At 33.8% G+C, this 26829-nt stretch overlaps 1 protein-coding gene across 2 annotated transcripts in view; it reads right to left on the bottom strand.

Moving 5' to 3' along the window:
• Nucleotides 1-26829, bottom strand: part of PIK3C2G (phosphatidylinositol-4-phosphate 3-kinase catalytic subunit type 2 gamma) — a 388390-nt gene that overhangs the window by 287993 nt on the left and 73568 nt on the right. For both annotated transcript variants that reach the window (XM_076007629.1, XM_076007630.1), the window contains 3 exons: nucleotides 12378-12480; nucleotides 5753-5823; nucleotides 2774-2837 (listed from right to left, as the gene is read on the bottom strand). In XM_076007629.1, the coding sequence (XP_075863744.1) occupies nucleotides 2774-2837; nucleotides 5753-5823; nucleotides 12378-12480 (238 nt within the window). The remainder of the gene's footprint in view (nucleotides 1-2773; nucleotides 2838-5752; nucleotides 5824-12377; nucleotides 12481-26829) is intronic.

Here is a 26829-nt window from a genome sequence, read left to right on the forward strand (position 1 = left end):
TTCTCAGCTATTTTCATACCAAGCAGATGTTTCATGAAGCTAAACCACATTTTAAAGCATTAATTGATTTTCCTCACTCCTACCCCATCTAGTTCATAATTAGTTCAGTAGCTACTAGGTCCTGGTGTAAGTTTTGTCATTAGAGATAGGGATTGCTAACTTTCTCGAATATTCTAACTGGAATTTTAATAAGAATTTTGGAGACAATGTATTAGAGGCTAGTAGGAAAGAAAAATTTTGAATCAGAAGTTAATTTTTTTATCTAGGCTAAGATTTGTTTTTATACTGATTTGCTCCATATACATAGCACTGTGTACATTATTTAAGTGAATATGCTGTCCAGATCATCAGCAATCTCAGAATATGGTTTGGGTTTTCATTTACTTTGATTCCAATGAGGAAATAATTCAGGAATTTGCACGAAGTAAGCATTCAGCAATACCTATGAGGAAAATATTTTTCTTTTTCTTCTATTCTTAATTTCAGAATGCAGAATGAATTTAGAAATTTTTCCTACACTTCAAGGTATTAATGGAATAGAAGAGAGAACAAAACGTCCAATGAAAAAGCTCTGTGTAAATTACCTACAAAACTAGCCATTTAACATCCTAGAATGTCCAATCTGAAATGAGCAGAACCTAAAATATGTTGAAATAATAATTCTGGTGAAATAAAATATTTAATAATTTAAAATATTAATATTCACATAAACCACAATATTAATGTCATATTTATTTAGTTGCATGCTTATTATTTTTTCAAATCATCTGTAATAATCCAAGTTTGGGAGATACGATAAAAACATTATTTTTCAAATTGATACTGTTTTGGACATTGATGAAATGCTACTTAATATACTTGTCAAATAAATAGAAAGTGCAAAATTGTGAATTGATAATATATATTCTGTTCTCATTTCTCAGGTATTTACCATTGATTCTTCCTAGGAAAACTCATTTAAAGAGCTCATTGTTTTGGACTGAATTCATCTGGAAAATCACAGACACTGTGATAAAATAATTTCATTGTGAATGATGATTGCTATTTGCCAGTGACAAAGACAGTATTTCTTTGGTGTTTTGCCAACTTTTAAGTCATATTAGAAAAATTTATAATAGTCAATGGTTTCTTTCAAAGTAGAAATATTGGAGGCTTCATATATGAGTAATATGATAAAACTTCTGAATTTGGAAATTAAGAACTGTTATAAATTCTCAACAATTTGTGTGGGTGAAAAAAAGATGTCTATGATACATGAACAGTGCTGAGACATTTAGATAACCAAAATTTACTCATGAGTAGGTTACCATAACCTCAAAAATGAGGACAGTAAAGAGACATAAATGATCTAGGAATGAAGTCTTAATGTGCTCTGAGTACCTGATAAATTTCTAATTCTACGCTAGAAAGAATGACACTTTTATGAGACTTAAAACAATCCAGTGTTGATTCTTTTCACATTTCACATCTTAAACTTCCAGACTCAGGCCAGGTTCAAGAACGAAAATTGGAATTAGAGTGAGAGGATTATGCTTTGGGAAGGAATAAGAGTCATGTAGTTTTCATCTCCATTTCTTTAGATATTTGTGTAGAATTCACATGTAAGTTCAGTATCTACATCATAAATATAATTTATTATTTTCAGTTCCCTTTAATGTTCATTAATATTAGGAATAGTTATCCGAAATATATAACCTTTTATATGTATCAGGAGTTAATTATTTAACAGAAAAAGAAATACTTACTTTAGAAATATTCTCTTATTCATACAATTTCCTGTAATAATATGATGTTTTATCTGTGAAAGACTAACCCTGCCCTGGAAGAAGTTGTAAGAAATGATCAGCCTAATGCAGATCACAACTTCAATGCTTAACATGTGGCCAAATTTCAGTGGCCTTGCACTGAATCCATCATTTTCCCTGCCAAGGTACCTTCTCCTCTTTTTACTATTTTAGTGAATTGATGTCTTCACGTAGTCACTCCAGCAAGGAATCTAGAGTTATTCTAGGTGCCCCTTTCCTTTGTTGCTCACAGTCTGTCACCAAATCATGTAAATTGCACATTTTCACCTGTTATGAATCTGTCCCCTCATATCCATGCCTATAGTAGAGCACTAGTCCATGCCATCATCATCTCTTTAGGCTAATGAAAATATTCCTCTAATTATCCATCAGTCATTCCACTACTCTGCCTAATGGCTCCATGTCATCAGCTGATAAATTAGAAAATCATTAAATTAGCCATCGGAGGTCCATGTGATTCTACATAACTTGACACCTGTCTGCTGCTTTCATCTGGTCTCTTTTCAGACTCTCACCTTGAATGCTAATTGTTGCCATTATTCCAAACAGTTTCCAAATTCCATATAGTTTCTTAATCATACCAGGCTGTTTCTTGATTTTTTGCTTTTGGTCATGCTATTCTTTGCTGAAAATTATCCCTACGACCCAGCTTTTTTCACGATGCCCCTTCTCTGGCTGGAAAGCACATACGATACTCATTTTTCAACATTCAGCTCGAATGAGTAAAACTGATCATCCTTTTTTAATGTGTCCAGTATACACACAGGTCTTTCACAGCAGCTATAACATGTTACTGCATACATCTTTTTGCTTGTCTGTTTTTCCATGTCAAAAATGAAAGGCTGTCGAGTGTAGACCATCTACTTTATACATTATTGTTATCTTCAGAAACTTGCAAAGTTTTAGAAAATAGTAGATTCATAATAAACACTTACAGAATTGATGGATAAAGTAACAAAAGTCAATACCTGGGTGTTCAATGGGCATTTCAGGTGGAAGTCATATTTTTTGATTAGTGTTAAGAGGCATTGTCTGGAAAGATAAAACAAAAACCCTGTTTAAAATTGGGTAGGAAAACTTATCTTATTATCTTTAGGACAAATATTTCTCAAGGCTTCTGTTTTGTCCATGATTCTGTAACAAGCATGGTGTAAAAAGGATTACTGATGGCATAATTTAAAAAAAATTTTCATATAGGTGTCTTATAAAGTTTGTATGATTTGATAGGCTAAAAACATACTTGAAAATCTTAGAACTCCCAAGAAATCATGACAAATTAACTAAACCTTTCAAAGGCTGATCAATACATCAAACTACCCATAATTCAAAATGTAAGTGGTAAAGGGATTCATAGGCAGAAAATGGCATATATTAACATCAAGAAATGTTAAGTATATAAAATCTCATAGAGAATTGCATTTGGAATTAATGGCACATATTTATAATAGATAGGGTTGTCTCTGACACCAAATCTCTGCATTTTTCTTTCCTAAGCTTCTTTTATTGTTCCAGCTTTATCTATGCTTAGGTGGAATATATGTGGTTTGAGCAGGGATTCTTCTGAGCTTCACTATTTAAAACTATTTTTCCAAACATTATTGACTTTACCTTCTTATTTGTTCTGAAAACTGCTGAATTGAATTGAATCATGAGTCACACAACACAAAAACACAGCATTAAAGCACACCATTATACTTTACAATAGCTGTACTCTCATTTTTTATTACATTAGCACTTTAGTTGCAGTCCATCTGTCAGTTCAAAGACAAAATGCATAGAATAGGTAAAAGTCCATGGAGGGGAAGGAAAGGAGTAGCTAAAGATTTGGGCAGTGGGATTGTTTTTATATAACACCTAAAACTAATAAGACCCTCCAGAAGGCGCCTACTTCAACACTTTGTTATTGGATATGGTATCTATTTTATAGAAAAAACTACTAGGAATTAGGGAAGATAAGTGATTTGCTTAACTTCTAAGTGTTAGTTGAATCATAAAAGAGGAAGACAAATAAAAGCTCCTGACATCCAGTCCCTGATCTTTTGATGACGCCACAAAATGATCTCAGGAGGGCAGGCAAAGCAGCACTGTGTCACAGAAAGTGAGGTCCTGCAGTGGCCTTGATGAGGCTGAGAATGGACCTGTGTGAGATAACGTTTGAGAAACATCCGACAGGGGGTGTTGGAATATAATGTAAGTGGAATAAGCACTGATTGAGCGTGAAACTTGGTTTTAGTCACGGGCTGTATCATTAAATATCTGTGTAATGATGGCCAAAGTTTTGAACTTCTGTGTTTTAGTTTCCTTACCACAGGGGAAACAGCGCTGGGAGATGATGGCATTCCCCAGACTGTAGTCCACTGCTCCGGAGTTGGAGGGAAGGGGTGGAGGAGGGAAAGTCTGATGCCAGACAGAATAGACACGTCTGGAAACGTCCATGACACATTTCCTCTACTCCTCACTGCAACAGCAATTTCGCTTGGCCCTGATTTAACCCTCTGGACACCTGCACCTGCACAGTGGTCAAGACCACCAGACTTCTGCAAGGGGGCAGCAATGATGGGTAAGACAAGAGCAGAATGGGAACTCCCTTGCCCTCACCCTGTCCCCACAGTCTCAGCATGCCATTAGTGCCCCAGGGACCCAGTCACTTACAAGGCCCAACAACCCTCCACCAAGCCAGTTCAAAACAGTCCTCTCTCTCTCAAGGATTTCCTACTTTTTAAAGAAGTTGTCATATATGATGAATGTGTGTGTGTGTGTGTGTGTGTATGTCACTCTCTCTGTTTTTTTTGTTGTTGTTGTTTGTTTCTAGATAGACTTATTTTGGTGAAAGGAAATTTTTGCATAACTTGCTATGCACCAGGAACCTATACCTGAGCCATGTAGTTAGCTCTAAAATGAAAATGTGGATAAGATTATGTCCAAAGTCCTTTCTAATCCTAGCCATTCTGTGATTTTATGGCATGAAGTTAGACCTTTTGGGGCAGAGGGGAGAGCTGCATATGGAAAAACAGAATAGTTTAATGAAAGAACACAGCCTTTGCAAATTTCAGTCAGACCTCATTTTAGTCCTTCCACTAATGACCTGAGTGGCCTTAGTTGCAAGTTATTAATATTTACCCTCCAAGAACCTAAGTTTTTTTGATTCTGAGGTAGAATAATATGTAATATGTACTAGGGTTTAAGGGAGAATTAAATGAAATACATGCAAAGTGTATAATAACTCCAAAAAGTAATTATGATTAATAGTCACTAAAAACAATTTAAACTCATATTTTTAAAACCAGGATTTGCTTTAGAGAGTTATGATATATACATCCCACACCACATTTTTTGCTGGTTCAGCCTAGAACAACTTTAATTCCAGGAACATGCAAACTGTAGCACTGATATCTTCTCCAGTTTAGCTTCTTGGTAGGTCTATTCTTCCAAATAACACACACAGACATTTAGATACGAGGATCAATTAGGATATGTTCATCTGCTGTCACTTGAGTTTTCCAATTTTACTTCACACTCCTCTGTGTATGATATGCCAATTAATTTCAGGGAGTTGCAGAAAGAAATTTAAAGCAGGCGATGGTGTCTTTCAAAGTATGGAAATCCAGCTTTACAAAGAGCTTAGTGACACATGCACACCCAAATTCACAAAACGAATGAGAAAAAAAAAAAAGTCCTTGAAAATTAATAACCAGCAGCAGAGATATTTTAAAATGTATGTAGAATGTTCTGGAAGGTGTTAGCAGCTCTTCAAATATATCTGAATAACTGCGAAGAATAGATAATTATTAACAGAATTTGCCAAAGGGAGATATCTATTAAAAATACAATCGCTTCCACAGTACTAGTGAAAGGACAGTTTTTACAATCAACTGAAAAATATTGTGATTTGGCATTTGGAGAACTCAGTCAGAATGCAGTCTTGGAACAGAAATAAAATGTCTTACCTGGATACTTTCCAAATATGCATAAATTCTAGAAGTTGGTTCAGATAAAACTGACTGTGGTCATCTTCATGCTGTAGACAGTAGAATATATTAATATTTATAGAGTGAATAGAAATGACTACCAGATAAAAATAGGTCTGTTACTTCCTGCTGTCATTGTATTCACCTACTTTGATAACCCTCATTCATCATTGTTATACTTTGTCTTAAAGACCTTACAAGACTCTCCTTAAGTGTATAAGCCTTTTCAATAATAAAGCAGAAAACTGAGCTTGGGTTGAGGATAGATAACCTATAGCCATGTTGAAAAACATTCTAGCACCACCAACATCAGATGTTAATTACTGCTAGTAATTAAGAAGGCAAATTTTCAGGCACTGGTTTCTCCCCCACACAAGCACATTTTGGTTTTGTCACATTTAGGCCATGCATGCCATGGTGGTGTAAGACTTGACATTTTGCCAGATGGGCTTGCAGACTTATAATGAACTCCTCTATTTTTTCAGCTTCACCACTTCTTACTGCCAAAATGTCACTGTTAGAGAGCTTTCCATTTCATGAACACTAAATTATGCTAATGAGTGACAACTACTAATAGGTATGAACTCCAGGAGTTATCAGTTGGCGTTTTGTTTTCTCCCCATATAGGCAGAAATTACTTAGCTTAAAATTTCAGCCCTGTGGCCCATATACATCCACACACACATACACACACACACACACACACACACACACACTCATACCTTAACTCCTTGACTAGCTCTTTTGCAACAAGGATTCATGAAAACCCTTTGCAAGTGCAGAGGAGAATGCAATGTACTCCATCATAATCACACTATTTTACCACACCCTGGTGTTCAGTCTGAGAGCTGAGTCAGTCTCTTAATGTCTGTAGTGTATGTAATTGTTCCAGCAAGTGTTACAGCGACTGACTGGGGAAAGAACCCAGTGGCACACAGAGGGTCAGAGAATCAGCCTTTATTTCACCGGCAGGCTCAGAGGGGCAGGCCACCAAATTCTGAGCACCGCTTCCTTGTTCTCCAGTTTTATACACTTCTTGGGGTTACACACAACCAATCAACTATGAACATGAGGAGTTATCCAATCAGTAGTGGGATTCAAAAGCATCAAAAGCATCCAATCAGCAATAAGCTTTACATATCCAATCAGCGGTGGAATTCAAAAGCATCCAATCAGCAAAAAGCTTTACATAGCCAATCAGCATTGAGTTCAGCCATGGGGACCCAGGGTGGGGGTTTTTCCCTGTCATAATCTTGAGTCAGTACACACACAATCTATTTTTAAAACTGACTATTAGAGTTTCTGACAAAAAAACATCAGAAGGAAAAGCTTTATATGGTTTAAGGTCAAAGGTAAATTAATTTTTATATTGCTTTGTTTTGTGAAGAGGAAGAAGAAAGCTAAGTTACATGGAAAGAATAAAGTCATCTTATAAAACAGTATTCTAAGTGCATCCTGTGAAAAGAAACATTTTGTACAAATGCCGAGGAGCTTGAAGACGTAAAGCTTACTCTCCAGGAATTTACATTTATAGTCACTGTGACTGCTAAAATGGAACATGTGATAATTGTAAGACAGTTTTTTCTATAACTAAACTTTGGGCATGGAAAGGATGGTAAAAGAAAAGGGAAAATAATAGAAAGTGAAAGCAGTCAACAACAAGGTAGTAAGATTTGCACTGTAATATTTGCCACATGCCTGCCTTCTTTCAGAAGTTAAAACCAGAGTGAGCATATAAATAATGTATTTGCCTCTTTCTGCATAGCATTATCATTTTCGTTTTTTAAAAAATACTTTACGTGATTTCCAGAGATACTTTTGGAGAGAAAATTTATTTTTCGTCATATTGTCACTTATTGGAAAATGTTTTAATTTAAAATATCTCAAAAGGCTGGAGGAAAAAAGTTTAATGTACATGTGTTAGAAATATTTATTTTGTTAAAATTATGAACATAACTTAAAAAATAAACCTAAAAAAGACCAGAGGAAAATTTCAGTTTTCCATGAAATATATCATAAATTTACTTTTCTCTAAAGCTGAAGGCCATCCTTTAGTTTTAAAGAAAAAGTTAAAATCTTTTTTTTTCTCATGCAAAAATCTATTGCTGTAAATGTTCTGTGAATGTAGCCTTGAGTTAGAAAAAGTCTTGACTTATGATTAATGTCTACAATGTTGGCAATACTTTTGATCAAATAGAGAGAGATAAAATGAGAAAAAAACATTTTAAAAAATTCAGTCATTCATAGCTAATCAAGGTGGAAACTTTAAAATTTTGAAATCTAGGCCTATTTCTAAAGACAGTCAACCTGCTTTTTTTTTTTAGAACAACCATCTTGTTCTCTTGGAACAAGAATTAATTTCTTATTTCGGTATAATATTATCAAGTTTGAAATAGAGAAGATATCTAAGATGAACTAGGTTTGCAATGCTTTTTACAATTAGAAAACTCTAAAATATCTACTGAAAGATAATGTTGTAACAAATTTAATAGAATGATAATAAACACTATATTCCTCGTATTATGTGAAAAAAGAATACTATCAAGATAATTTTATAATGTTTTACTAGAAAGAAAATATAATTTTTCATAAATGTTTGGCTTACGGCTGAAATTCTGAAAATCACAGAGAATTTTGACACTACTTGAAAAATTAAAAGCGTAAGAACATTCACTATCTCTTTATGATGTATATAAAATTTTAAAAAGCAAATCAAGGGCCAATTATTTTAAATATAGCAATTCAAACAATGAAAATAAGTCACAAATTAATAAACTGTCTCATTTATTCTAAATTATCAGTACATCACATATATCCCAGAAAGAAAATTTTACAAAACTTACTTTAAAACCAAGGCAATTATCTTTTTTATTTTAATTTTCTTGTTACATATACAATTTGCAGTTGAGAGTATAATTTATCTTGTTCTGTGGGTATTGAAAGTTTACAACAAAAAAATGCGATATATCAAAGTTGTTGATATATCAATAAAAATCATGATATTGCAATATATACCCTACATTGACATAACACACAATTGTCCATATCTCCCAATATTTTCAACATCATGAGTAAGGTTTTAAAATATTTAAAGAAAAACTAATGTTAATAATATTTTAAAGTTTTTAATCGTAAAGGACTGAAATAGCACACAGTCTACCATCCCAATTTTATGATTCAGTAACTAATATTTATGTAGTCTTACTAGGTGCAGGCACTGGCTTAAACTCCTCATTTATATTTCTCAATTGAGTTCTCATAATAGCCACATTATGTAGCAATATAATTCTTCACGTTTTTTTGAATGAAGAAATTAAGGTGCAGAGAATTTTATGGTTTTCCAATGAGCAAACATTTGGTTTGATCGATATGAAACCATAATGTGTGCTTTTAAATAAGATACCAAATTAGTACATTTATTACTCTTCATTTCTTATGGTCACTGCTAGGCACATATGCTCTAGGATTCAGGCATAAAAATAAACACCACCATTAGCCTCTCATATTCATCTGCATTAGGTGCTTCTACTCTCAACTCACAAAGCATAGCTATATTTTCTTCCAGTGGACATATCTCTATTGTAGTTTATTATGTATGTTTGTTTATTGTCTGTCTCTCTACTAAGATGTGAACTCTACATTCTAGAAAAGGCAAGTACTATACATGGCATGTAAAAAGTGTTCAATAAATACTTGTTAAATTAATCAATTATTATTAAATTATATATAATGTACAAAGTACTTAGCCCAGCTCCTGGAAGTAAACTCTTAAAATTTTAACAAAATACAGTGTCTTCTCCTTTGGAATGTAATGCTAAAACAAATACCAAAAGAGCCAAAATTTGGAGCGATGGAGATATGAGCTAAGACTTGGAGAGATGGAGCTATGGAAAGCCTTTCTCCTGTTTTACGTGGAAGTTAAAATTGCTCTGTAATTGGGAGTCAATGCCAGTTGAATCCCTTGGACGCTGAGCTCTTTAAAGGCTGAGACCTTATTGCTTTTGTTCACTACCCTTTACTATGCATTAGCATAGGGCCTAGTCCCTGGTAAGTACTTACTGAATGAATGGAGGATATACAAAAACCTTTGCCATCAGGTGTATTACCAATTTTTAATAACAGTGTCAGTGTTAGGAAAAATTGTGGATAAGAAAAGTCATTTATACTCTTTGCCTACGAATTGTTGAATTAGCCTAGGGTTGATGATATTTATTATAGAAAGTAAAACTTTGTGAGTTGAGCCATTAAATATAAAAAAGAAGCATGAAACTTAATTCCCGCTATGATCCAAATGACATATTGAGTAACAGGCATTTCTGGTGAGAAACACACACTGTACACCCAGTGATGACTATGTGCTTGTCCCTGGACAGGATGGCAGGGGTGATAACAAAGACACTGCATTGGCTGACATTATAATAGAGTGAGCTCTACGCCCAGATTGGTTTTGCTCAAGTCCCATTGTCCTTTTTTACTAGTTGTGAGATTTTGGACCATTGATTTACTCTTTAAACTTTTCAGTATTTTTATTTATATAAGATAGGAAAATAATTGTGTTTATCACTTTTTTGCTCTTGGGTTACTATAAATTAATGCATTTAAAGTACTGAGTACAGTGCCTGGCACCTAATGCATGCATAATATGGTTAGTGCTTATTAAACACCTATCATGCCCCAGATTTGGGGCTACATAGATATAGCTGTGAAAAACGAAACAAAACAAATTATCTATTTATCTATCTATCTTGCTATAGATAGAGAGACTAGATTTTTGGCCAATTACCCTGAAATTCATATCCCAAATCTTTGAGAATAGCGTATAAATTCTAAGCATATGTCCCATGTAACTTGGTAGCAATGTATGGGCTCTGAAGTCTCACTGATTAGGCTCAAATGTCTGCTCCTCTGCTCACAGTTTCATGATTATAATTTTTGGAATGTCATGAACCCTCTCTGTGATTCAATTTCCTTGATTTTCACAGTGTTTGCCTCATGGAATTATTACAGAGATTAAATGTGATAGATATGTTAAAATCCCAGACATAAAATGTATGCTCAATACATATTATATCAGAATAATGGAGTTATATGGATTTTAAAATAAACCTTAATTTACATGAGTCTGAAATGTTAGTGATTTGTGAATTACTACCAATAGGCTATTGTTTTAGCAACATACAAATTAGAATCCTATATTTTCTTTTCTTCACCCATGTTGCAATAAAATGGGATGATTTCAGCTTTCCTCAACATTGAGGGCAATTTGAAGACTCTTAAGTTTATTAATATTGAAGGTGTCAGTTGTACTTCATCGTGTTTCTTTGTGGAGATTTCAGATGTATAGCCCTAGAGTTGTCAACAGCAGCTGAATTGGTAACCAGATCCAAAAGATATTTCTAAACAACTCTCTTTTGGCCTCATTATGTTATATTCCACATAAATATACTGCAACCTAATATACCGCCTGATATTTTTTATGATGAAACATTTCATATGAGAAAAAAAAAAGAAAGAATTATGCACTGTAAATGTGTTATCTGATAACATGACAGGGTGAGGGGATTTTTACCTAAAGCAAATAATTAGGAGAGTCCACAGATAAAAACTGCCAAAATATCAACATTCACTCCATACTGTGCAATTTGAGTTAGAAGTAACTCAAGACATCACACAGGGAATAAGATTTGCATGTAACAGTATGAAACTGTGTCATTAAAGCACAGTAATCCCTTTCTAGGTGGATGTATTATATATATTTATGAATATTAATCTGTCCTGATTTAAACTGGGTTGACACAAACAGTTCCCAAATAGAACAAGAATTCTGTTATTTTTCTGTCTTCAATGCTTTCTCTTTCACATTTTCCATTCCATTTACTTCTAAGTGTATACATAGATAGTATACATATGATGACATTATTATAAGTGTCTCTAAATGATTTTTCAAAGAGACCAATTGATTTGTTATACTGGGTGTGTTGGCCTGGGCTGCTATAACAAAATACTGTAGACAGGGTGGCTTAAACAACAGACGTTTATTTCTCATAGATCTAGAGGCTGGAAAGTTAAAATCCAGAGTGAGAGTTCTCTTCCCAATGTGCAGACAGTTGCCTTATTCCTGTATCTTCACATGGTGGGAAGAAAAAGAAAGAGAAAGAAAAATGACAGAGAGAAAGGGAGAGAGAGAGAGAAAGAGAGAGAGAGAGAGCGAGCATGCACACAAGCTCTCCCATCTCTTTTCATAATGGCTCTAATCTCATCATGAGGACATTACCTTCATGACCTCTTCTAACCCTAATTGCCTCCCCAAAACCTCATTTCCTAATACTATTACTTGGGTCTTCAATTTATGAGTTTTAGGGAGGACACAAAAATTCCGTGCATAACACTAAGGTTGCAGTAATGTATTTATGTTAATTGCTTTGTCCAAATTGTTAACAGGCATTTAGATGAAATATTTCATGTTTCAATAGATATACTCAAATAAACATGTATTTGTTAGGCTATATAATTCTAACTTGGCAACAGTCAAAAAAAAAAGATAGGAATATCATCTTTAAGATTATCAGTTTGTTAATTGAAAACACTGCTAAGAAAGTCTTACCTTTCGAGATAACTTTGCTAGATCTTCTCTATTTTTCTGAAGATGAAGTTGAATAACAGATTTATCTTTCTGAAACATTTTGTGGCTCCCCAAACAGTGGTCACTGAAGGAGAAAACATGAACACAATCATATCCTCCCGTAATACCCCCAAACTGTGCATTTTCCTCTTTGACTTCATTTTTTTTTATTTTTGGAACTTATTTAAGTAAAAGTAAACTCTCTCTCTCTCTCTCCATATATATATATATATATATATATATATATATACACACACACATATACACACACACATATATACATACATATGTATATATATATATACACACATATGCACACACAGGTGTGTGTGTAAATGAATAAGTTCAGGGGAAAACATGTATCTATATATATATAACCAAATATTGAAGTTACTTTCAAATGCATTAAGTTAAAAAATAGATACATTAAGAATGGTCATAATAAACTATAATATAGAACACTTTACATATTCAAAGTTAGTTTTAACCAGCCATGTGAAAGCTCACAGCAGAAGATAATACGCTTCCGGGTGGTCTAATTGATGCCACAATGTCTATGTGTGGATCACTGTATTGAGGAAGCAGAGGGATGTGATGGAAATGTCCTAGGCTTTGGAGACAGATTAACTACCTTTATGACCTTAGGCAGGCCAATTAAAATAAAACTATCTGAAACTTGATATTTTTCTCTTTAGAATTGGGATATTAATTCTACATCAAAGAATTGACAAGTAGATTAAACAGAAAAAATTCTAATAGCATTATTATACTTTCTCTTCCTCTCTCTTCCTCTTTTTTTCCCCTTGTGAACATTGGCCAAGCACATATTAAATGATGAGCACAACAAATTACTACTTTGCAGCATATTGTTTTAAATACAATCTGATTCTTCTGTGAAATGAAGGGCTTGCATTATATGTACTTCTTCAAAGCTGTATTGACTCAGCTGTATCTGGTGACTCAGTTATTAAAAAAAAAAGGATGAGTTATGTTAATACATTTTGTTTGAAGGATCTCAGTTAAATATATGGAGGATTTCAGGAGAAAGAAAAATCTAATATTGGAAATTTGGGGTCCTTGCAGTGATAATTTCATTTACATGGAAAATTCATGAAATATTTGGGAGTACCTATTCCCAAAAATGCCAGACAAATAGAGCACTACTCTGTTAAAATTTACGAAATTCTCTGTAAATGTTTTTATTTTAACAAGTGTTATTTTTAATACTTAAGACAACTCAGTACCTATCTGCTCACCAGAATGGTGAATGGTGAATGTTAGTAGGCCAATTGTTGGTCTACCTAGATTCTTGTCCCAGGGCTCTTATATTATTTCCTGAGTTGTTTTAACTGCCAGTCTAGGTTAGACATAAGGCATGGCCAGTGCATTTCTTGACTAGTTCTTTGAACTATTGATTTCTCCTTCCTCCTTCTCAAAGTTCTGCTCCAGTGGTCTATCCTTAGAATCCATCACATGTACTGAAGTTCCTCTCCTTTCACCTCCCTCTACGCCAGCTCCTCTTCCCTTGTTTAGAGTTCTGTTTTCCTATTCCTGCCCTCAGATCCAATTTAAGAATAATGATCTACTTTGCTCTGAAAGATTCCTTTTCTCCTTGTATTGAAGCCTGAACCTATTTCAAGAATTCAGCCTCATATATGACTACTGCTTTCTTTCTTGAACTGACTTTATCTTACCCACCTGTGTGTACAGCGCTTACTAGAATTGTCAGATAACATACAAGATGTCCAGCACATATGAATTACAGAGAAAAAATGAACAAATACTTTTTGTATAAGTATGTTCCAGGTAATATTTGATACATACTTATACTGAAAATTTTACGTGTGTGTGTATATATATATGTACATACACATAGAAATTCAAATATAACTGGATGTCCTATATATTTACTTGCTACATCTGCCATCTGCCAATCTTACCCCTTTCTAAAACTAGTTCTTAATTGTTTCCTTATATTTGCCTCCTCGTATATGTACATATGTGTATGTGTGTGGTGGAGTCTGGCACCATAATTATCAGATTTGGCATAATTGTCACGTTTTGGAAGAGTCCTTTTTCCTTATGTATATTTTTAAATTTACATTAAAGAAATACATTCTCATGGAAACTATTGAAATTGTACTAAACTGCACAAAAGAGATGAAAAAAAATTCTGTTTTTCTACTTTCCAGAAGAGCAATTACCAAAAGTTTATCGAACTTTCTCTGTAGGTGAAAATAAATGAGTAAACACATATATATTTCTGTTATAAATGAGGTAATTATGTTATGGTTATTCAGGCTTGAGTGTTTGGCAGTCATTTTTGGAAAATGAACAAGGTGTGCCTGGTGCTTTAAGGAAAACACCTGAACTTTCAAGCAAAATTAGAATTTTGAGAGATTTATATCTCTCACTACGAGCTTGTGAGCTTTCCTACATTTAAAGACTGTTCTGGTGCAATCAATGCTAATATTAAATAATGTAATTTTTAAAATATTTTATAATGAAATATATCAACACTTGTAGGATCTGCAAATCTAGTGAACAAATTTGTCTTAATGACAATGCATGATGTTTCAAATTTTACATGGCTAAAGATACACCAATAGTGCAAGATAGACTAATGTATTCTAAGAAGACTAGTGTGAAAAGTTTACTGATAATTTTTCGTATCCACATTGCAACTAAGTTTTAAAATACTATCACTTATTGATTTTGGTGCAGTATCAAAGAACAATATACACAATTATCTGAAAATACTACTAAAATATTCTTCTTTTTTGCACATTCATATTTGTGTGAGGCTACATTTTCTTCATATACTTCCACCATATCAACATAGTGCAACAGATTGAAGGCAGAGGCAGAGTGAGTATTCAACTGTCTTCTATTAAACAAGACATTAAAAATATTTCTATGGAAGAATATACCATGCTCATGGGTCGGCCAAATCAACATTGTTAAAATGTCTATACTACCCAAAGTGACCTACAGAGTCAATGCAATACCTATCAAAATACCATCATCATTTTTCACAGATATAGAAAAAATAATTTTATGCTCTTATGGAACCAGAGAAGACCCCGTCTAGCAAAATCAATCCTAGGCAATAAAAACAAAATAGGAGGTATCAATTTACCAGACTTCAAACTATACTACAAGGCTATAGTCATTAAAACAGCTTTTTACTGGCACAAGAACAGGGACATTGACCAGTGAAACAGAACAAAGAACCCAGATATAAACCCATCCTCATATAGCCAACTAATCTTTGACAAAGCAGACAAAAATATACACTGGGGAACAGAATCCTTATTCGATAAATGGTACTGGGAAAACTGGATAGCCACATGTAGAAGACTGAAACAAGACCCACACCTTTCACCTCTCACAAAAATCAACTCACGCTGGGTAATAGACTTGAACCTCAGGTGTGAAACTATTAGAATTCTAGAGGAAAATGTTGGAAATACTCTTCTAGACATTGGCCTAGGCAAAGAATTTATGAAGAAGACCCCAAAGGCAATCACAACAGCAACAAAAATAAACAAATGGGACCTGATCAAATTAAAAAGCTTCTGCACAGCCAAAGAAACTGTCAAGAGAGCAAACAGACAACCCACAGAATGGGAGAAAATTTTTGCAAGCTACACATCTGATAAAGGGCTGATAACTAGAATCTATTTAGAACTCAGGAAAATCAGCAAGAAAAAATCAAACAACCCTATCAAAAAATGGGCAAAGGACATGAACAGAAACTTCTCAAAAGAAGACAGAATAATGGCCAACAAACATATGAAAACATAATGTTGAGCATTAGAGATGCTCAACATCTCTAATCATCAGGGAAATGCAAATCAAAACCACAATGAGATATCACTTAACTCCAGTGAGAATGGCCTTTATCAAAAAGTCCTCAAACAACAAATGCTGGCATGGATGCGGAGAGAGGAACACTCCTACACTGCTGGTGTGACTGCAAACTAGTTCAACCTCTGTGGAAAGCAATATGGAGATATCTCAAAGTGATACAAGTAGATCTACCATTTGATCCAGCAATTCCACTACTGGGTATCTACCCAAAATATCAAAAGTCACTTAATGAAAAAGATACCTGCACTCAAATGTTTGTAGCAGCACAATTCACAATTGCAAAGATGTGGAAACAACCCAAGTGCCCATCAATTCATGAGTGGATTAATAAAATGTGATATATGTATACCATGGAATACTACTCAGCTTTAAGAAACAGTGGTGATATAGCACCTCTTGTATTTTCCTAGATAGAGCTGGAACCCATCCTACTAAGTGAAGTATCTCAAGAATGGTAAAACAAGCACCACATGTACTCACCAGCAAATTGGTATTAATGGATCAACACCTAAGTGGACATATAGGAGTAACATTTATTGTGTCGGGAGGGTGGGAGGGGGAGGAGGGGATGGGTATATACAACCACAACGAGTAAGATGTACAACATTTGGGGGATGGACACGCTTGAAGCTCTTACTCGAGGGAGGGGGCATGGGCAATATATGTAACCTTAACACTTGTACCCCCATAATACGCTAAAATAAAAAATAAAAAAAAATATTTCTAAACAGATAACAATGCTACACTTCTTACAGATTGTTTTGGAACATATAGTTATTTTTAATAAAAATATGCTATATGTATTCACATGTAATAAAGTTTATTATTGTTAATTTTAATTCAAATAATAAATGCATATTTTTGAAATTTGTCAGTTTTAATTTCCAAAATGGTAAATATTAATAGATATAGTCCACAAAAAATATTTTTGGGGTGCTTAAAAATTTGTAAGAGTTTTACAGGAGCCTGGGATGAAAATGTTTGAGAACTACTGTTCTAGAACATATAATGAACTATGGACCTCAATTATTAGGTTTTGTAAAGGAAATGAAAAGTGTTAATTCATCAAGTCAAGTAAGTTTAGATAGGTGAAAGAAGCGTCTACTAATTTATTTCCTTTTTTTACTAGAATTTTTTTGTTTATTATGTTAACCATTTTTCTATACACCATAGGACTTCATTATTTATTTTGTTGGAGTGAACCTTCTAATAATTTACAGAGACAGTTTATGGGCATTAAATATTTCTATTTACAAACATGTGTTTATTTTATATTGCCCTTGAATGTTAGTTTGTTAGTTTTAGGATTCTATTTTAGGTCAAATTATTTTCACAAACTATTCTTGTGCTAGAACTGTCACTTAAGATGAAATCTCTGCTGTTATTCAAGAGACTATAAAGTCTCAAATAACCATCACACTTACCAAGAGCTGTAACTACTCTTTACCACTTTGCCCTGCCTATTCTTGGCAAGGCCACCATTTTGATCAGTTTCCCTTTAATTATCGGGGCTACGCTGTTCAGTATTGCAGCCAATAGACACACGTGGTTACTGAACAATTGCAATAAAGCCAGTCTGAATTAAGATGTGCTATATGTGTAAAACGCACACTAGATTTTCAAGACATCACAAAAAATAATGTATTACATTTCAATAATTTACTTTGATTATATATTGAAATGATAATATCTTGCATTTATTGAGTCAAATAAACTATAGTATTAAAATGTATTTTCTCTTTTCATATTGCTTTACTGTGGCTAGTAGAAAATTTAAAACTCTTGTGTGACCCATACAATACTTTTATTGGATGGTGCTTACCAACAGAAAATCAAAAAGAAGAGAGAAAAAAGCATTAGAGAATAGAAAGAAGGGTGGTATGTAAAATTTAATAAGTAAATGCAATAAGGAAAAGTAATTTTGTGTTTGAAGATTCTAAGTGTCATAAATGATACGAAGAAAGGTTACCATATCATGAGAAAGAGAAATGAGAAGCATGGCCCCTAAAATGGGTAGCATAGAAAGAAGAGTCTGTTCTCTAAGAATGGGCCACATTAGGCATTATGATGGTTATAATGTGAACACTGGCATTATCCATTTTGTATTGTACACACCAGGTGTTTTTCTCAATGTGATAATATTTCAAATATGGGTGCTTAGTATATTTTATTTAATAACCATGTATAAAACTTCAACTCTTAAATGAACTCAATCTCTGTGATATAATCAAAAGTTTAGACTTGTTCTTCATATATACTAGGAAATCAAGCTTTCTGCACATTTATTATTTATTCTCTCAACAAATATTTGATTCCAGCTATCTGCTAGTTACTATCTTAGGAACTGTTATGAGTATACTTGTCATTGAAGATGAACACTAAAAGGCTGAATCTGTGCACATAATTGGCCCTATTTCCTATTCATAAATAGTTCAAGTCATTTTAAAGTATTTCTATGGCAATATGTTTATATAAAGGGAGCTTAATGACCTGAATACCAAAAAGTTATATGTAAGTACTCAGATTTGTCTTATGGGCAAAAAAAAACCATCTAAATAATATTCAACCTATGAATATTGATTACCATTGCCTTAGGCACTCCTTATAAACCTACATTTATGAACATTGCTTTTTCATAGGAATAAATGCATATTCCTGTTTTATAGGATTTCAGTTAGGTTCAAACAGTATTCATTTTTATGTGTAAGAAGTAGTCACAGAGTTATATTATGAAATTTTAAACTCATATATAGAAAAAAATTATTTCAATTTGATTTCATAAACATTGAGAGCCAGAATTGTTGACCACTTCTGAAGATATGTCAAGAAATCTCAGTAATGAAGCTAGACTTTTAATACTTATGATGACTAAGTCAGAAATGTAAGGTGTATATAACGAAATATTATAATATTAATAGTACTATAATACTGCACAGAGCATTTTTAATTTGACATTTGCCACTTAAAAATTTTTACAATGTTATGTCTACCATATCTTTGATTCTAGTAAACTGGTCTTTGAAACTAATAAAAAATCCCTGGATTTTTATGCTCAACTTGGCATTTGGAACTGACTCAGCACAGATACAGATCAAGGATATATTGTTTCCCTAAGCCATGGCTCCTCAAGTTTATCGTTATTCCACTTTCCGGGGAACCATGAATAGGAAAAGTTAACGTCATGGCTTAGAGAGACAAGAATAAGTTAAATTCTAAAACTAGGGCTTGTAGGCATGAGGTGTTCAATAGAAAAAGCTCACACCTTTGAACAGAGAATCTCTATGGGACATAAATTGGTATTAAAGGCTACTACTCAAGAGAGAACTGAACTAAAGAACTCTAAACCTTTCCGTTCAAATGCCCATTTCTCTTAAGAATTCTCTTCAGCATATACAAAGGCAGCTACCCCTCATGCCTCCTCACTTTAATATTTTCATATTTATTTATACATATAGTATATATGCTATTTTTAAAATTCAGTAAAAATGAATATCCCTCAAAAAAGTGTTTTTTTAAATCTAGAGAAAATGTTTCATCATAACTCTCAAGTTTGCAATGTTCTCTCTATTAAGCTATACAGTCATATAAGAAAAGTAATAGCAGGATAATTTATATAAAAAGAATTAACTAAAGTCAGTAAGAAAAACACAACAGTGAACCCATAACTTTGTATCTTTTGTAAAATTGTACTGAGCTTCAAGAAGCTTTTTTTGGAGGGGTATGGTATGCAAAATTTGTAACATGATCATTATCTGTAGAGATGAAATATACAGATTTTATTCTATTCTAAGGTTTCATTATTTTTCCCACAAAATATTCAGAGGAGAAACATTCTGTACACATTACAATTACAAAACATTCAAGAACTAAGATTAAAATATCACATTTAAGCCTTATTAAAGAGATATTATCTAATTTGAAATAATATGTAATTCAAAAATTCTCTAGCTAATTACTTAATTTTATTTAAGAAGAACAGAATACTGAATTATTTAAGCCTCAAGTAATCCAAAATTGGGGGGATTTAATAATTCTCAGCTTTTAAAAATAGACGAAACTTTTGAGTACCAAAAATAATGTGATAGCTACATATTTGCTTTTATAGTTCTAAGTACAAGGAAATTAAATTATGTACCTATATTTAGATCTGATTTGCCAAGTCTTCTTGGAAAAATCATGCAACAGCTTTGTTATTCTTTTTATCAAATCTGTTTGTTAATGATGCTTACACAATTCAGCCATTTAGAAAACTTGGGTCTGAAATATGCTGTAATTTTTACGTGTACCTTTTAATGATAAACAACCTTTATTTAGCACAAGCTCTTTCTCTGGAGAATTGTTCTCAAATGAAGGTATGTACAGAGTATCTAGATAGGAAGACATTTGTTCTAGTACAAAGTTATTGAATTAAAACCAAATGTGAGTTCTTGTGGAATTTTTTTGGTTGTTGTTAGCTATTTATTCAAGATAGAAATCAAAGTTAATTTTACAACGTTAGGAAAGACACTTTGATGGAGATTAAAAACTAAATTAAAGTAACTCGAGGTACTCTTATTAAATGATTTATTAACAAAAGGCACTATTTTTTTATTGTGTGTGAGACAGCTTGAAGTTGTAACATGTTCCTTTAGATCCTCCCACATCATTCTGTGATTTTATAAGTGGAGGATCAATGTTATGTAAAAGAGAAATGCACTTTATCTGTTTCTTTGCTCAGAACAAGTCTAAAAAGTTATAACAGAGTGGGTTATAATATTTGAAGCCTTAGGCTGTTCTGAATGTGTTGAAAATAATTTGTTCAAGTTTGCTAAATGAAGTCTTTAATTTCATTGAGAAGAAAAAAAAAAAGACTTCTTTTCCCCAGCAATATATACAGCTCAGTTGTTACTGCTAATGAGTATAATCTATTACTTAAACTGCATATAAGGCAACTTAGTCTTTTCCTCACTAGTAATTAATATTTTGATTTTATGCTGATTATAAGGCAATTCCAATTTATAATCAAATGGTTTAATTAACAAATTAATACAAATTGTCATGGGATTTGGTATTATTTTTTAAATAATAGAAGCTTCTCTTAAGGAGATTATTTTAAAATTTTAATTAATGGGATTTAATTTTTTTTATTAATTATGCTAATGAAAGGAATACATTTTCTCTACTAGGAAAGCCAAGGAGGGAAAAAAGAAGACCCCTGCCTAGAGGGTCAGATCAATCTAATCAATGCTGGTTATGAATAAAGGGGTAGATACTGCATTCATAATTTAAATTTAAAATATATGGTTATTTCAAAGTAAGATTTTCAATTACTATGAAGTTTCTTTTTTTATCTTAGAGACAGAATTTTGCTATGTTGCCCGGACTGGTCTTGAACTCCTGGGCTCAAGTGATCCTCTCACCTCAGGCTCCTGAGTAGCTGGGATTACAGGCACAAATCACCCAGACTAGCTCTTCTTTTCTTTTCTTAAATATATTTTCTAGCACTCTAGGTTCTAACATTCCTTAACAAGAGTGGATTATATATATTTAAAAAAGGGTTATTTTGTTTAGTTTAAATCAAATATATTAAATCTGATATGGCTATAAGCAATAGGCCCAAGTAGAATTTTCAAGAAAGAATATTCAGTATTTCCTGAGGGGGCACTTGTGGTTTACTAGGTTTACTACTGACAACACAGTCACGATTTACTCTGCAAAAATTTTATGTATGGTAAATGTTATCGTTTCACACAGTAGCTGATAAGAATTGTTTTCAAGTTGAAATAAAAGTAAAAGTTACAGTAAGATTTTTATAAGAAGTAATTACTTAAATTGCATATGTTAGGCCTGCCTGCCACAGTCTGTGCCTACATGCACCAGCAGGGGCCTGAAGACAGGCCTGCTCCTCCAGGACTGCCCCCCACCAATGCCCAAGCACAACCCCCTGGGAACCTGGAGATCACCCTGTGCTGTCTGACATCTCAGGCATGCATGTGTGGTATCAAGAGGCCTGACAAAAGACCTATCCTACGTACTGCTGGTGCCCAAGCATGCCATCAGGGATCCTGGGGATCACCCCATCTTGCCCACCACAGCCCATGCCTGTACGCACTATCAGGGACTCTGAGGATAGGTTTGCCCCACTCTGTGCTGTACCCCAAGTGCTCAAGCACATCATCCAGGGGGCTGGGTATCACCCTTCCTTGTCTGTGCCCCTGGGCATGCACACACATCAGGAAGCCTAACAAAAGACCAGTCCACCTGCTACCAGTACCCCAGCATACAATCTGGGGGCCTAGGGATTGACCTGCCCTGCTTGCTGCCTCTGGCACATGTTTACACCATTAGGGAAACTAACAACAGGGCCAGAATGTGTGCCACTGATGCCCAGGGATACCATCTAGAGCCCCGGGGATTGCTTGACTCTACTCACAACAGCCTATGCCCATGCACACCATCAGGGAACCTGAGAACAGGTTGTCACTGCTTGGCACCACCACCACTACTGGCACCAGTTAACATGCACCACATGAGGGCCTAGACACTGGCCCTCTCAGCTCATTGCTGTCACTGCTAGCACCAGTGTGGGCTGCTTGGGAGCCTAATGATTGGCCTGTGTCTGCTACTGCTATCACCAATGCCCAGGGGCCCAAGAACACACCTACTCACCTGGCCCACTGTTACCACTGCCAGCACCCAAGCAATTCAACTGGAGGCCCAAGAATCAGCCCACCTGGATCTGTTAATACTAATGCCCTGTGTATGACACTGAGGGGCCTAAAGACAGGCATACATGGCCCACCACTAGCACCACTGGGGTCCAAGGACCAGCCTACCTGGTATCCCCATCTCCAGCAAAGCCTCACCAACAACTACAGCCTAAGCCACTGAGGAAATCACAGACACCACTGAAGCTGATCATAAAAAATGAAATCACACAGAAACTACACTACTGCATATACTTAGAATCAAAGCTAAAGTGCCATACTCAATCCACATTATAGATACATCTACAGGAAGTCTTTCCCTATGAAAGCCAACCCAAAAATTGAAAAAAGTAATTATTACAACAGTTGTGCAGATATCAACATAAGGACACAAGAAACATTGAAAAACAAAGAAACACGATAACTTCAAAAGCACACTGTAATCTCCCAGATTCAAACAAAAAAGATATTTATGAAATACTTGAAAAACAATTTTAAATAATATTAAAGAAGCTCAGTAATATACTAGAAAACATAGATAAACAGTATGAAGAAATCAAAAAGCATTTCAGGATTTGAATTAGAAATTTAACAAAAAAATAAAATAGAAATCATAAACAAGAACCAAGCAGAAATCCTGGAACTGAAGAATTCAATATATGAAATAAAAAATACAATTGAAAAATTCACCAATAGACTAAATGAAGCAGAAGAAAGAATTTCAGAACTTGAAAAAGAATTAAAAAAAAAAGAGAGAGAGAGAAACCTATGTGGCACATGGGACACCATAAAGCAACCAAATATTTAAGGTTTTGGTGTTGCAGAAGGAGAAGAAATGGTCCTAATCATAGAAAACTTATATAACAAAATAATAGCTAAAAACTTCCCAGGTCTTTCAAGAGATTTAGACATCCAGATACAGGAAGCTAAAAGATTCCCAAACAGATTAAACCCTAAATAGTCTTCTCCAAGGCACATAATAGTCAAACTGTCAAAAGTCAAAGACAATGAGAGAATTCTAAAAACATCAAGAGAAAGGCAACTAGTTATATCTAAGGAAAACTCAATCAGACTAAAAGTGGTTCTCTCAGCAGAAACCTTATAGACCAGGAGAGAAGAGGATAATATGTTGAAAGTTTTGAAAGAAAATAAAAAAAAAGAAACAACCCTGTCAGTCAGAAATATTATATCCAAAAAGTTATCCTTCAAAAATAAAGTCTCTTCCAGACAAGCAAAAATTGAGGGACTTCATCAGCACTAGACTTGCCCTGTAAGAAATGCTTAAGGGAGTCCTACATCTGGAAATGAAAGGATGAAATCTTTCTCCATGGAAGTGTGTGAAAATATAAAACTCCCTGGTATAGCAAACACATAAATGAGGAAGATAAAAAACTCAAGTGTTTCTACTACAGAAAACCACCAAGCCATAATGATAAATAATAAGAGAAAAAGAAAGAAACAAAGAATATACAAAACAATCAGAAAACTATTAACAAAATGATAGGAATAAGTCACCTATCATTAATAACCTTGAATGTGAATGAGTTAAATAACCTACTTAAAAGATATAGACTGGCTGAATGGATTTTAAAAATGATCCAAATGTATGCTGCCTAAAAGAAATTAATTTTACCTGTAAAGACATATATCGACTGAAGGTAAAGAACAAGATAGAAAAAGATATTCCATGAAAATAATATGAATATATAATTCCATGAAAATAATATGAATATCCATATTCTATGATAGAAAAAGATATTCCATGCAAGCAGAAACCAAAAGTGAGCATTGTCCTTTATATTTATATCAGATAGGGAACAGACTTTAAGTAAAAAACAGTAAAAAGAGGCAAAGAAGGTCATTGTATAATAACAAAGGAATAAATATGACAAAAGAATATAACAATTCTAAATATACATCCACCCAACACCAGAACACCAAGATATATAAAGCAAATAATATTAGATCTAAATGGAGAGGTAGACTCCAATACTAATAGTTGGGGACTTCAACACCCCACTTTCAGCATTAGCCAAATCATCTAGACAGAAAATCAACAAAAGCATTGGACTTAAACTGTACTATGGATCAAAGGGAACTACAAAGCCTTTTATCCAACAGCAGCAGAATACACATGCTTCTCATCAGTGCATGGAAAATTCCCTGGGATAGACCATATATTAGGCCACAAAACAAGTCTCAACAAATTAAAAAAAATAGAAATCATATCAAATAACTTCTCAGACCTCAATGCAATAAAACTAGATATCAATAACAAAAGGAAGTTTGAAAAATATACAAATACATGGAAATTAAACATGTTCCTGGAAGATCACTGGGTCAATGAAGAAATTGAGATGGAAATAAAAAAATTTCTTGAAACAAATGAAAATGGAACTACAACATATCAAAACCTATGGGATATAACAAAATCAGTGCTAAGAGGGATGTTAATAGCAATAAACACCTACATCAAAAAAGTAGAAAAATTTCAAATAAATGACTTAATGATGCACATTAAGGAACTAGAAAAGCACAAACAAACCAAACCCAAGCTTATAGAAGAAAATAAATAATGAAGATCAGAGCAGAAGTGAATGAAGTAGAGACTAAAAAAATTAAAAAGTTAATGAAACACAAAGTTGTTTTTTAAAAAGATAAACAAAACTGATAAACTGCTAGCTAGGCTAACCAAGAAGAAAAGAGAAAACTGCTTAAATAAAATAGAAACAAAATACGAGACATTACAACTGATACCACAGAAATATACAAGACCATTAGAGACTATTATGATCAACTATATGCTAACAAACTGGAAAGCCTAAAGGAAATGAATAAATTCCTGGGCACATACAACCTACCAAGATTTCGAACTCCTGACTTTTAGCAATCTGCCCACCTTGGCCTCCCAGAGTGCTAAGATTACAGGTGTGAGCCCCAACCTACCAAGATTGAAACAGGAAGAAAACCTGAACAAACTGATAATGAGTAATGAGACTGAATCAGTAATAAAAAGTCTCTCAGCAAAAAACAGCCCAGGACTGGATGGCTTTACAGCCGAATTCTACCAAACTTATCAAACAAACACAAATTCTTCTCAAAGTAGTCTAAAAAATTAAAGAGAAGAAAATTCTTCCTAACTCATTTTTCAAGGTCAGCATTACACTGATAACAAAAACAGACAAGAGCACAACAAAATAAGGAAACTACAGGCCAATATTCTCGATGAACATCAACCCCAAAATCCTTAAAATGTACTAGAAAAATGAATCAAACCACAAATCAAAAAGATAATACACCATGATCAACTGAGATTTATCTTAGAGATGTGAGGATGGCTCAACATCACACAAGTGAATATACCTGACATACCACATCAATGAAATGAAGGAGATAAACCAATAATCATCTCAATAGATGAAGAAAAGTGGATTGATGAAATTCAATATAATGTCATCTAAAAATTCTCAACAGACTAGGCATTGAAAGAACATATGTAAACATAGTAAAGGCCATATATGACAAATCCACAGATAACATCATAATGGATGGTAAAAAGTTGAAGCCTTTCCTCTAAGAAGTGGAACAAGACAAGTTTGCTCCTTTTCACCACTCCTATTCAATGTAGTACTGTAAGTCTTAGCCAGAGCTATCAGGAAATAGAAAGAAATAAAAGGCATACAAATTGGAAAAGAGAAAGTCAAATTGTTCCTCTTTGCAGTTGACAAAACACCTAAAGACTCCACCAAAACCATCAAAAATTCAACAAAGTTGCAGACCACAAAGCCAACAAACAAAAATCAGCTGCATTTTTATATACAAATAACAAACTAGCTGAAAAAAATCAAGAATGTAGTTCCATTTACAATGACTAC

This window comes from Microcebus murinus, chromosome 10, assembly GCF_040939455.1.
Source record: "Microcebus murinus isolate Inina chromosome 10, M.murinus_Inina_mat1.0, whole genome shotgun sequence".
NCBI classification, from domain to species: Eukaryota; Metazoa; Chordata; class Mammalia; order Primates; family Cheirogaleidae; genus Microcebus; species Microcebus murinus.